The 14,420-nt window shown below is 31.8% G+C and overlaps 1 protein-coding gene across 1 annotated transcript; it reads left to right on the forward strand.

The window, feature by feature from the left end:
- Positions 1 to 9,509: 9,509 nt before the first annotated feature.
- LOC132803234 ((+)-neomenthol dehydrogenase-like) lies at positions 9,510 to 12,978 on the forward strand. The gene is made up of 5 exons (XM_060815630.1): positions 9,510 to 9,667; positions 9,792 to 10,038; positions 10,695 to 10,769; positions 11,607 to 11,774; positions 12,413 to 12,978. Exons 1-5 carry the CDS (start codon positions 9,645 to 9,647, stop codon positions 12,788 to 12,790), a joined length of 891 nt encoding a protein of 296 aa, XP_060671613.1. The 5' UTR covers positions 9,510 to 9,644; the 3' UTR covers positions 12,791 to 12,978.
- Positions 12,979 to 14,420: the final 1,442 nt, after the last annotated feature.

Raw genomic sequence — 14,420 nt, forward strand, 5'->3', positions numbered from 1 at the left:
ACACGTTGATATTTATTGATAATTGGTTTCATATTACATATATATAGAACTATAAAGCATTAATTAGTCATGGATTTCTTGTACTTTAATAAAACTACTTAAATGTTATATCCTTCCCAAAAATATGATGCTATGTTCTGTTTGCTGTGTCCTGTTATTGTGGAATGGAAATTGAAAATGGTGACATTTTAAACAGCAAAATCTCAGTCAGCCATTATAGTATTAACTGAAATAAATAAATAAATAAATAAACACAGAAGAAGAAGAAAGAACGGTTATCTTTATATAAGCATTATTTTTAATTGGGTTATAAGCTCTGCTTTTTTAAGAAAACTATCAAAAAGAGAGAAATTATATCAGAGGTCCTTATAATTTCTGTAACAACTATTCTTACCATTATTGAATATGTGATGTAGGAGCTTTCAATTAAACAAGAAAAATGAATTTACCATTCACAAACAACCAGCAAAGGAAGCTGCTGGAAACTTAGCTTGGTCACTAAGCTATTTCATATGTTGGAGAAGATTAAAAAAAAATTGTCTACCCAAAAGGTGGCAAACTATTACATATATAAACCTAAAATGAAAATGGTGCATTTTAAACAATTATTCTAGAAAGATCAAAATGGTGCTGTTGTTGAGCTACTGTGTCACTGCCGAGCTACCAAGCTATGTTGCTACCATGTTGTCGAGCTGCCGAGCTATCTTGCCAAGCTGCCGAACTATGTTGCTGCCGAGTTGCCGAGCTACCGAGCTGCTGAGCTGCCGAGCTATGTTGCAGAGCTGCCAAACTATGTTGCTATTGCTCCTCCATCAATTCCTCCCCAGTGTCAGGAAACTCGTCCTGGAGTTGCAAAGAAAGAGTAGGTGAATTATCTGGTGTAAGGTATGGGCTGAGGTCTGAAACATTAAATACAGGAGAGATATGAAGGTCATCAGGGAGTTCCACATGGTATGCATTGTCTCCCACATGTTTGGTGATAGTAAAAGGACCAAGCTTGCGGGGTTGTAACTTGTTATAGGTACCAGCTGAGAATTGTTCTTTCCTCAAGTAAACCATAACCAAATCACCTTCTTTATATGTTTTTTGGCGACGGTGAGCATCTGCAGCAGCTTTATACCGAAGGTTGGCTTGTTCAATTTGGTTTTGAACATCCTAGTGAAACTGAGCATAGTTTTCGGCGAAGGTAGCAGCTCCTTGGTGATGGGGAAGTGGGAGAGACACAAGATCAATGGTGTTATTGGGCACCTTTGTGTAGACAATAGCAAAAGGTTGAAGACCAGTAGAACGGTTGACCATACTATTATAGGCAAATTCCACTTGTGGTAACATGGAATCCCATTGTTTTGGCTTATCCGAGGCCAGGCTACGAAGCATATTGCCAAAATTGTGGTTGATTACTTCAGTTTGGCCATCGGTCTATGGGTGGTATGGATTGCTGAATTGAAGCTTCGTGTCAAATTTCTTCCAGAGAACCCTCCAGAAATAGCTAACAAATTTAACATCATGATCAAATGTTATTGATTTTGGAATGCCATGCAGACGGACTATTTCACGAAAGAACAAGTGGGCAACGTAACTTGCATCAAACGCTTTCTTGCAAGGAAGAAAATGAGCCATCTTGAAGAAACGGTCAACCACAACAAAAATGGAGTCAACACGGCGGACCATCATTGGAAGGCCTAGAACAAAATCCATGGAGAGGTCTTCCCAGATGGTGGCAGGGGCTAGCAAAGGGGTGTACAGACCTGTATCTTGAGATTGGCCTTTGGTAATTTGACACATAGGGCAACGGGCAACATAGGAGGCAATTTGACCTTTCATCTTTGGCCAAAAGAAACGGTGAGTGGCAGCTGCAATTGTTTTGTCACGACCGGCATGGGCACCTAGATCGCCTAAATGAAGGTCATGTATGATGAAATCACGCAGAGAAGTTCGGCGAATGCAAAGTTGGTCTCCCTTAAACAGAAATCGCTCGGTGATGTGGTAATCCTCCATGGCATTGTGTAATTGATACTATTCCTAGATGAAAGAGAAATCTTCATCTCTTGCATACAAGTCTTTGAGATGAGCAAAATCTTCCAAATTGAACTTAAGAACAATGAGCAAGGTATATTTACAAATAAGAGCATCAGCAACTATGTTTCGATGACCTGCTTTATGGTGAAAAGGATAGTGGAATTTTTGAAGAAGTTCAAGCCAATGGGCATGTAAATCATTGAGCTTCTTTTGGAAGTTGAGATACTTAAAGGGATGGTGATCACTATGTAAAATAAAGTCTTTTTGAATCAGGTAATGTTCCCAGTGATCAAAAGCTCTAATGACAGCATACAATTCTTGCTCATAAGTGGACCATTTTTGTCTGGCAGGGCAAAGCTTCTCACTAAAGAATTCAAGTGGGTGTCCCTCTTGAGTTAGGACAGCTCCAATACCCACTTTAGATGCATCGGTCTCAACTTCAAAGATTTTATTAAAGTTTGGGAGTGCCAAAACAGGAGCATTAGTGAGCTTCTTTTTTAGCAAATTGAAACTGTCTTGCTGGGGCTGCTCCCATCGAAAGTCATTCTTATTGAGGCTAGCTGTTAGAGGAGCTGCTATGTCACTAAAATTTCGGATGAACCTCCTACAGAAAGTAGCAAGGCCATGGAAGTTGCGAAGTTCAGTGACATTTTGGGGTTAAGGCCAATCAAGAATAGCTTGAAACTTCTTTGGATCGGTGTGTATGCCTTCTTTACTTATAATGAAACCCAAAAAGAGGAGTTTATCAATGAAGAATTCACATTTTTGTATACTAAGGTACAGCTTGTTATCTCTAAGTGTTTGGAAAACTTGCTTCAGCTGAGACAAATGATCTTCCTCGGAGCAGCTATAGATTAGGATATCGTCAAAGTAGACGACCACAAAATGACCAATGAAAGGCTTTAGGACTTGATTCATGAGGCGCATGAAAGTGCTTGGGGCATTACAAAGACCAAATGGCATGACCTGCCATTCATATAAGCCTTCCTTAGTTCTGAAGGTTGTCTTCCATTCATCCCCCGCACGTATCCTTACTTGATCGTAGCCACTTTTGAGGTTAAGACGAGGGAAAATTGTGGAGACCTTAAGCTTATCTAACATATCTTCCAACCATGGGATGGGAAACCTGTATTTGATATTAATTTTATTGATTGCTCGGCTATCCACACACATCCACCATGTTTTGTCTTTCTTTGGGACCAAAAGGGTTGGAATAGCTCATGGACTAAAGCTAGGCCTGATCAAGTTCTTAGTTAGCAGATCATCCACAATTTCTTGAAGAATAGCATGCTTTTTAGGATTCATACGGTAGTGTGACAGATTTGGTAATCCAACTCCAAGTATGAGATCAATATTATGTTGAATATCTCTTAAAGGTGGCAGCTCATTTGGTAATTCATCAGGAGATAAATCACTATACTCTGTTAAGAGAGCTTGAACAGCCGGAGGAACCAGGTTGGTATTGGGAGTCTAGATATCTTTGAGGATGAGGGCTAGGATTGGAGTGGTGTGGTTGATGTGGCTTGGAAAATGGTCAACACCAGCAGTGAGGATGTGGTCTCGGGAAGGGTGGTTGGATGGTTGTTTGGCGTTGTGTTTCTTTGTAGAATTCTCAGCTTGGGAAGAAGGTGGCAAGAGAATAATCTTTTTATTATGCCAAATAAAAGAGTAAGTATTTTTCCTCCCATTATGTTGTACATCTCTATCGAACAACCATGGTCTTCTCAACAGCAAGTGACAAGCATCCATCTTAATCACATCACAATGTATGGTGTCTATGTAGTTGTTTCCAATGGAGAAAGTCAAATTGCACATTTCTTGAACCTTAATGTCTGAATCTTGCTTGACCCATCTAATTTTGTATGGCTCTGGATGTGGTTTAGTAGGTAGGTTCAAAACAGCAACCAAAGCCTTAGAAACAACATTTTCGATGATTCCCCCATCTATTATAACCTCACATATCTTGCCATTTATGGCACATTTAGTTTTAAAAAGAGTGTGTGTTTGAGTAGGAGTGTACCTTTCGGCTAAGTAGAGAATTTTCTGTAAAATGCATACAATTGGATCCCCATCAATATCTGTCCCACTAACTTTTTCAATGACCTCAATCAATTCAGCCCTGTCATGTTCATCTTCACCCCCATAATCATCCACTTCTTCATGCATGTGCATAAGTTTCTTTAGAGGACATTCACTTGACCGATGCCCCACCTGATTGCATTTGAAGCACTTAATGGGATATGGTCTAGCATATGGGTTGGTCGTTGGGTAATTGGAAGGCTTGACGGGATGGGTATTGTATGTTGGAGTCATAGGTGCCTTCCCTGCAACTTTGGCATTATAATCTTGGTGTTGTTTAAAAATGGGATTGGTAGAATTTGACACCTTAGGATGAGGGTGGTACTGCTTGGGCTTATCAGTGTAGAAGTCAGAAACTGGTTTTCAGTTGTGTGGGGGTTTGGTAGCTGAGTCTGGCACTGTCATTTGTTTCTCTACTCAGTTGGCCAAATTAACAGCAGAATTGAGGTTGGCAATTGGGCTTAGATATAGCTTTTCTTTAATTGGCTTTTGAAGACCATGTATGTACCTAGCTACTTGCTGCCTCTTTGTTTCCTGTAAATTATTGCATGAGCTAAGCCGAAAGAACTCTGTTGTATATTCATTCACTGTTCTAGTGCCTTGTTGACAACTATGATGTTGCTCATAAAGTATTTGATCATAGTCCTTAGGTAAGAAACGAGCCTTCAAGAGTTGTTTCATCCTATGCCAAGATCTAATGGGTTCCTTCCCTTCTTTCCTTCAATTAGCTTGTAATTGCTCCCACCAAGCAGAGGCACCTCCCTTGAGCTTATAAGCCACCAATTTGACCTATTGTGTCTTTGAGATATTCATGTAATCCAAGAAGGACTCAACATTGTGGATCCAATCCAAGAAACTTTCTATTTTAACTTGCCCATCAAACGTTGGTTGATCAATTTTAATTTTATAATCTGTTTCTCGGTTCAAATTGTACCTGGGTGGTTGTGGTGGTCCTGGATGACCGAAATGGTGGTTTGGAAGGAAGTCTCTAGGTCGTCGGCGAGGATTGTCAAAAAGAGTGGCTTCAATATCATCATCGAAGTCAACATTTTGTAGAGGCAACTGAAAATGATGATAATTTGCTGGAGAGTGAGGTGGTGGTGGCAGATTTGTGACTAAGGGAAATTCTGGTCGCAGTGGTGGGTGTTGTGTGGTTGGAGTTTGGTGAGCCACTGGAGGGTGACGAGCTAACTCTCTATCCCTAGATCCAGCGATGGGTGGAGTCATGGATGGCGGTGTTGAATGTTGAAGCAAGGTTTGTTGAATTACCTTCGTCAGATTTTCGATCTGCTATTCAACACCCCGTATTGCTGTCAATACAGCTTTGGTATTTTGGTCTTCACAGGTGGTCCGACTACTTCCTTCTTCAGAATTAGCCATGGCATATTTCCCGGCGATCTCGGAGCTCTGATACCAATTTGATGTAGGAGCTTTCAATTAAACAAGAAAAATGAATTTACCATTCACAAACAACCAGCAAAGGAAGCTGCTGGAAACTTAGTTTGGTCACCAAGCTATTTCATATGTTGGAGAAGATAAAAAAAAAAAATTGTCTACCCGAAAGGTGGCAAACTATTACATATATAAACCTAAAATGAAAATAGTGCATTTTAAACAATTCTTCTAGAAAGATCAAAATAGTGTTGTTGCTTAGTTACTGTGTTGCTGCCGAGCTATGTTGCTGCGGAGTTGCCGAGCTGCCGAGCTATATTGCCGAGCTGCTGAACTATGTTGCTGCCGAGTTGCCGAGCTATGTTGCCGAACTATGTTGCTGTTGTTCCTCCATCAATATGTATATCAAATTTTGAAGATTACTTGACGTCGTAAAATTATATTAGTTGACAAATTAATATAATCAAAATATTAATTTTGCTATCATTGGCATTTTAACTAGATGACATCGCCTAACATAGATAAGTAAAAAAGCTAAAATAATGACATGTATATTGGCAAATGACATCGCCTAACATAGATAAGTAAAAAAACTAAAACAATGACATGTATATTGGCACATAAAATTGGCAAATAAAGTTGATGAGTCAAGTAAACGATATAATGATTTTGTAATAGTGTTATAGAAACATAAAAAAAATAAAAATAATAAATAAATAAAAAAGAAGAAGAAGAAGAAGAAGATGTGGTTGTATCATCTATTTATACAAAGTTCTTTTGTTAAAATTTTGATAAGTGACAAATGGATGATTGGGATTTCAAAATAGCTAAATCAATTTTCCCCTGTTTAATGTTTTACTCTTTGTCTTTGCCACATAAAAATTCCTAAGATTAAAAATTTTTCCCCAGTTAAATGTTTGATATTTGTTTTTATTTTTTCCATGTAAAACTTTTTCTCCATTTATTTATTTTTAGTTAAATGCTTGAATTTTTCCCTTAAAGAAAAAGTGTGAATTTGTTTCCAATTTTCGCTAAGTTAAAATTGCTTTGCATTTAATTTTTTTCCCCCAATTTAGTTTTTGGATGATTTTATTTACACTACAAATTTTGATACTCACCTGCACTTTTAATTACTTTTTAATATTTTAAAAATATCCTTGGTTAAAACATCACAAATACCCTAAGTACATAAATGGAATAAAAATAAATTGTGGCATATAGTACAATAGAGTTTTAGAAAGGGGGTGTGTGTTGGGGTGGGAACATAAATATGGAAACAATGAAGTGTACCAATCAAGAAGGAAAAATCGACAAAAATAATTAGCAAATCGTTCACTTTAATCTTAAAAAATAACTATTTAGCTTTTTTTTTTTATTGTTTATTTGCATTTTATGTAATTTTTTTAATCTAGTTTCTTATTTTTGTTTGATCTTCATTCTATCTGTTTTTCCAATCCATTCTTTTCATCGTATATACTTTGAGGTTATTTGATATATGTACCTCAAATGGTTTGATCATGTCCAAGTTCTATATATAAAAGAAAATTATTATTTAAATGATTTCTAATATTATCTGGTATATATAGCTTAGACGAGTTAAGCACATTTAGGTTATCTATATTTGACAAAAATATAGGTTATATAATCTAAATTGAAATAACAAAATACATGAAATTGTCCGATATATATTAATTCGGACAAAATTATATCTATTCAGATTACGTATATAGGACTACCTAGTCATATTTAAATGTTATGTAATTTGAATGGAATGAAACCATCTGGTATATATAACCAGGATGAATATAATTCGTTCGGGTTAAATATACCAAATTATGCAGTTATATATAAGTTATATAATTTGGATGGAAGCACATTCGTCTGGATTAAAATAAGAAGATGATAAATTTAAACAAAAAATGAAAAAAAAAGAGAAAAAAAATAAATACATTTTGTAGATGATCTAATCTAAAAGAGATCGTTGAAGATGAAGAACACATAAACTAGTTAAACAGCTTTCTCCCACTTAAATTTATTGATGTTTTTGTAGTAAAATTGGACGGAAAAAAAAAAGAAAAAGGAAAAAGAAGAAGCAGGAAATTAACCAGTGGAGAACAAAGGAACAAGTTGATCAGTGAAAATTATTGTTCAAACTGCATAAAAAAAGAAATATTAATAAGAATTGTTGAAGATGGAGGAGATTTGGGAATTAGAACTGCAGTGTAATGTATGGATTTAATTTAAAAGATAATTAAAGGTAATCAAATGTGGTGTTTGTATTTAATTATTTGGGATAAATTAGGTATAACTGATTAGTATAAATAGTAAAAACAAAAATAAAAATTAGTTTATGCAGAATATAGTGTGGATATTTAGATCGTCACATATTAATATTTTATTAGTTAATATATTATTATAACATAATTATGAAAATGTGAATTTTGAAGTAATAAATGTAATTAAATATAAGATAATCAAACATTAACATATGACATTTGATATATATCTTCTTTTTTTTTTTTTTTTTTAAATTGACACTTGATACATATCTTGATATCTCTAATATTATTCATAAATATTACTAACCTTAGTTTTTTTTTTTTTTTTGAATTTTTTCCATTCTTAACACATCAAAATAATTTTTTTTCCAATTTAATATATGATTCTTCTATTTTGTTTTTCCCAGTTAACTGTTTGAATTTCTTTCCTTTTTGAAAAAAATAAATGTTTGAATTTTGTCCCATTTTTGCCATGTAAAAATTGCTGTCCTTTTAAATTTTTTCCCTAATTGGTTTTTTTTTTTTAAAAAAACATTTTTTCCATTCTTACCACATCAAATTAATCTTTTCCCAATTTTGTATATGATTCTTCTATTTTATTTTCCCCCAATTTAATATTTTTCCCTAATACAGTATTATTTTTTTTTTGAAGAGAATCATTTTATTTTTTCAAATTTAATTTTGCTATTTTAAAATCTCAATTAGCTATGTTTTGCTAGTTATCAATAATTTAATGAAAGGTGATCCCAAGACTGCATACTATTTTTTTTTTCCACCAAAATATTTGTCAAAAACATTTAAAAAACCACACTTGATGATATATTATTGGTTGTTATATTAATATAATTTAAATATAGATAAAAATAAATCAATTAAATATTACTATATCAATAGTCACATCATTTACTAAATAAATTTGATAAATATTTTAATTTGTTACTTTTAATAAAAGCAGATTTGGTATATGAAATACAATTAGGAATATAATAGCTATTCTATATATGTTTAACTGTTTCTTTGTCTGGTAAATTTTCAATCCAAAAAAAAAAAAATCTATTACATAGGAATACATATTATCCTATTTCAAAGATTAACCATTGCTTTTAAAAAAATCAAAATTTATATTCTTTCATTTTAAAGGTAAATATAATTATTATATTTAACATATATTTAAATTTGGATTGATTATTACATGTTAAAAATACATAAATAATCATGAAACTTCTCTTTTAATTAATATTACCAAATTTTATTTTTTAAAGAAAAATTATTTATAAATATTAAATATGAAATCTAATTCAATATATTCAATATAATAACTGAATAAATAAATAAGAATAACTATTGATTTTTCTTTTTTTAATTTTGATGAATTGGTATTTCTATTTTATACTAAATAATCTTTTGTATTCCGAATGTGCTCTAATTTTTTTTATTTGGTTTGTTTCTTTTGTTTAGCTTTCATTATTATTTTTCAAATTAGGAATTTAAAGTTAATATTATTTAATTAAAATTTTTAAAATCTTTTATGAATTTAAAAATTTAATAAAATTTTTAAAAACTCTATAAAAATTTTAAAATATTCAATGTAGATTTTTAAAAATTTTAAAAAAATCTATAAAATAGGAAAACGATATTTGAGTGTCACAATCGAAGAGTACTGCAAGCATGAAGTTTGGTTTGCACTTACGGAGACGGTTAATAAACCAGAAGAAATAAATAATAAAGATTTTGATTAAATTATTATTGGTCTCTTGCTTATGCCAACATCAACAACAAAATAAAACTTCTCTTGGCAAGCTAAGGAAAGGAAACCTCAAACTCTCTCTAGACATTCTTTTTGTTCCTCAAACGATTTAAACAACCCAATCATCAATGTCGGAAGTTTCAAAACAGAGGTTCTACTTTCTTACTCCAATGCTTCATGTTGTTTGCTTTTAACATTTCATTTTCCCCTGTTTGATTTTCCGGCTTTTCTTTTAGTTGTTAATTTGTTATTATATACTTATGGTTGGTCTTCAGGTATGCAGTAGTAACAGGGGCAAATAAGGGGATTGGATTGGAAACTGTGAAGCAGTTGGCCTCCAATGGAATCACTGTGGTATTAACAGCCAGAAATGAAAAAAGGGGTCTTGAAGCTGTTGAGAAATTGAAAGATTTTGACCTCTCTGGTCAAGTGCTTTTTCATCAGCTTGATGTTACTGACCCTGCTAGTATTGCTTCGCTGGCGCATTTCATCAAGACCCAGTTTGGGAAACTTGATATCTTGGTATATATGTTTTTTTTTTTTTTTTTTCCTTCATTGGACTTTTCTGTTTCTTGGATTTTATCTGTTCTTCGCACTCTATCATTGCATTTAATATCTATGAGAAAGAAAAAAGAAAATAAAAAATCAAATTTGATTGGTTTGTAATGTGTAAAAAAACCCCAGAACTGGTAATTTAGAGTCTATTATTGGGTATGTAAAGGCTACTTGTTCAATTATGCAACATTCTGGTTTGAGAGTTTTAATCCTAGGGCTAACATTTCTCTGTATTGGGGTTCTCTGTGATATCTGATATAAACCCACTTAATGCAACTTTAGAACTCCAAGAATCTGATATAATAAAACTAACATCTTTTGGAGTTTTGAAAACTGTAGGCTTGCTCTTTTACATGTCGTTTATGTCGCAAAATTGTTTTAAGTCTGTGTAGAGTTCTGAAATGTTAAAAGTTCCAAGCAAGATGATGCATTGAACTTGTCTAGTTTACCTATTTGGTTTCTGAACAGTAATGGTGATTGCTACAAATACGACAGCGGTTGGAAACATAACTATGGTTCTCTTATTGTCACGTTATTGTTAGATAAATGATATCTTCTGAGTTTCTATGTTTTTGTTAATATGATAAAACAAAATGATGAAATGCTGGTGGAACTCTGAACAGGTGAGCAATGCAGGGGTTGGTGGAGTGGAAGTAGATGTTGATGCATTTGTAGCATTATCCAAAGAAAATGCTGGAGTGAGTTTTTGACGATCGATTTATGCTTTAAACTTGTGATTAACATCATAAATTTTTTTTTTTTTTTTTCAAGTTTGCTATCAAGAGCTAGTAACTTGAAGGCTGCAAATTTAAAGGATGTATTCAATTTAGAATTTGAAAGATTTTAAAAATGTTTAAAAGTTTGGAGGTATTCGATTTAGATTTTAAAAGAGTGTATACAAGTTCAATGATATTCAATTCAGATTTTAATGGATTTTATAAAAATCCATTAAAATCGAAATATATTCGAATTAGAATTTTGTAGAATTCTTTTAAAGTTGAATGATATTCAAAAAATCATTGATTTTAAAAGATTTTATAAAATGATGGATTTTAATGGATTTGAAAATATTTTAACAGTGAAATTGCAAAGAAAATTGTCAATATGAAATCCAACCTTAATTTCAAAGATTTTGTTGAATTCTGATAAATTTTGATGAAATCTATGAAATTCTATTACAATCTATCAAATTTTTTAAAATCTGAATTTTTTTGTTTAGTTCTATTTTCCTTTTTTGGGCCAAGAGAATGGTTTCTTGGAAATTGAATACCATGCTAGGCATTTTAGGTTTGGGGTTATAACTAATGGCCTCGCCATAAAATGAGATTCATCCGATGGTTTATAACATCAAAATGGATTAGAACTCCCAAAAACTGTTTAAGTTTAATATACGTTTAATCAAGTATAAGCATCAATTCATGGTCGGATAAGAAAATTGGAAGGCTTTGATAGTTTATCAAAAAGGTATGTCAAATTCCTTTGTACATGTGTATATTCTCCATACTGTAATAACCTATAATCCTCTTGCTATCCAGGAGGCTCAATGGAGTAAAACAATTACTGAAACTTATGAGTTGGCAGAAGAATGCTTGCAAATAAATTATTATGGTGCAAAAAGGACAGCTGAAGCACTTATTCCTCTCCTCCAGTTTTCTGATTCTCCAAGAATTGTTTATGTTTCCTCTTCCATGGGCCAATTGCAGGTATATATGAGAATTACTTAGCATTTATTAAATAAATTATCAGTATGCCATTAACCTACTTATGCTTGAATGAATTGGATTTGAACTTTAAACCTTGAGTTGGGAATAAAGCAGATGATCTATTAAAATGTTACTGTTTCCCAGTCCTTTCAATGGTTTCCCAATTTAAATGTTATCGTACTATTATAAATTCTTTAAATGTACGCATCATTTTAATCCCCTGGACTAATCCATTTTGCTCTTTGCATTCCAAACTATAGAAACTGTTAACCAAACTATAGAAACTGTTAATACTGCCCCCATGAACTGTTGTTTATTTGTCACATTAGTCCCTGCTATGCAACTTTGTCTCATGAAGTTCACAAATTTTTTTCTTTGGTAGCACTGCTTCATATTTGTGTAATTAATTTTCTCAAATTCATCTGCTAAAATGTATGATTGGGTCGATGTGACATGGAAATAATGGTTCAACGGGGTAATGCCATAGTTTTCGTAGTTTTTAGAGCAAACTGTGTAAAAAATGCATGGGGACAAAGTGTTGTACAAAATACTCTATAAAATTGAAGATATATTTGGAACGATAAGTGTAGGAGCTGATTTAGTTTTATTTTCCTCTCATTTTTTGTTGTTTTGGCCAGCACATAAAAAATGATGAGTTAAAAGGAGTATTTAGTGATGTTGAAAGCCTTACAGAGGAGATATTAGATGAACTTTTGGCCGAGTTTCTAAAAGATTTCAAGGAGGGTTCACTAGAAGGCAAAAAATGGCCAACTTTTATGTCTGCCTATAGACTCTCAAAAGCAGCCATGAATGCCTATACAAGGATTTTGGCAAACAAGTATCCCAGCTTCCTAGTCAACTGTGTCTGCCCTGGCTATGTTAAAACCGACATAAACTTCAATGCCGGAATCTTGCCCGTAGAAGAAGGCGCTGCGAGTCCTGTGAAGTTAGCCTTGCTGCCAAATGATGGTCCTTCTGGCCTCTTCTTTCTTCGGACAGAAGTGGCATCATTTTGATATTTGGAGTCCTTTCTTAGACACATTATGTTGTTTGTGGAAGAGGGACTTTCTGATGTTGTTTTAGGCAGTATTATGAATTCACTATAGAATAAAGCATTCACAAACTTTATTATTACTGCAGCACTGCAGCAACCCAACGACAAGTCGTCTGGCTTTTTATATGTATTGTGATTGGTTTCGTATTATTTGTATGTTGGGAACCACAAAGCATTAATCATGGATTTTTTGTAATTTAATTGGGTTGAGCTCTGGTTTTTAGAAAAGAAAAACGAAAAACAAACAAACGAGAAAAAGAAAATGGTTATATCTCTATAACGATTACTTTTAATTGGGTTGAGCTCTGGTCTTTAAAGATCAATGGCAACATGACAATACCAAAAAAACTAGAGAAATTATAGAAAAAGAGTTTTAAAAGTTTTTGCACCAAGTACTCATAGGATGTTGAGTACGTACTTATAAATTTTAAAAAATGAAACTTTCACATAAATTTTGCTAGAATTTCCATTTTTCAAAGGGTGGATAGGTATTTTAGTTTCAAATGAAAATGGATAAAATTTTCAAAATTTTCACTAATATTTTTACAAAATTTTTATCAAAATTTCATCAAATATCCATATCAATCCATCTATAATTTTGTTAAAAAATCTATAATTTTTATGAAAATTTTTAAAACTTTTATGAAAATTTCTATTTAATTTATTTATGTAAAATTAATTTATCAAAAAATTAATAAATATTATTGATGTTTAACTGTCTACCTGTCTATAAATATTATAAAGTTGATACATATTATAATATAGATAAAAATATAAATATGCTTGTGAAGTAAATAATAAATATTATATTATAAATATTATGAAGTAGATAAATGTTATAAAGATGCATAAAAAATATATTTTTTGTAAATGTAGCTAAATGAATTGATAAAACATTTATCAAATGTCATCAACTAATAATTGGTAGATACTATCTCCAACTCAATCATTGATGAATAAAAATTTTTTATACAGTCAACCAATATTATATAGTGATTATTAACATAGATAAAGATGTTTCATACAAGATCCATATATTGACATACTAACAATTATATGTAAAATTATCAAGGAAATACAACTTTTAATAATTACTTTTCATATTTTGGATTTTAAAATGAAAATGAAGAAAATATCAAAAATTTTCAACAATCTAAAAAAATTATATGGTATTGAAATAACATTTTATGACATATAATATAATTCTAGTAATTATTTTGTATATCTTAATTAATAAATATTTTTATCAAATATATATTTTTTGCATTTTTTTTATTGATTATGATATATTTATAATCATTAACACTTATACATATCATTGACTAAGAAAAATATAAATTTCATTTAATACTTTTGCAATTTTTATAATTAATTTTATAACTAATTGATTGAATAAGCTAATCCAAACGTCTTAATAAAAATTTCTATTTTTTAAAATAAATTTTTATTATTTTTTATAAATTTTTATATATATTCAATAATTTTTAATATTTTCGTGAATATTTTCATATTTTGTATTCTTAATATTTCTATCGATATTAAGTTTTTGAATATTACTTGCACATAGTGTTGTAATAGTTGATAAATTAGCA

This window comes from Ziziphus jujuba, chromosome 3 (assembly GCF_031755915.1).
Source record: "Ziziphus jujuba cultivar Dongzao chromosome 3, ASM3175591v1".
NCBI classification, from domain to species: domain Eukaryota; kingdom Viridiplantae; phylum Streptophyta; class Magnoliopsida; order Rosales; family Rhamnaceae; genus Ziziphus; species Ziziphus jujuba.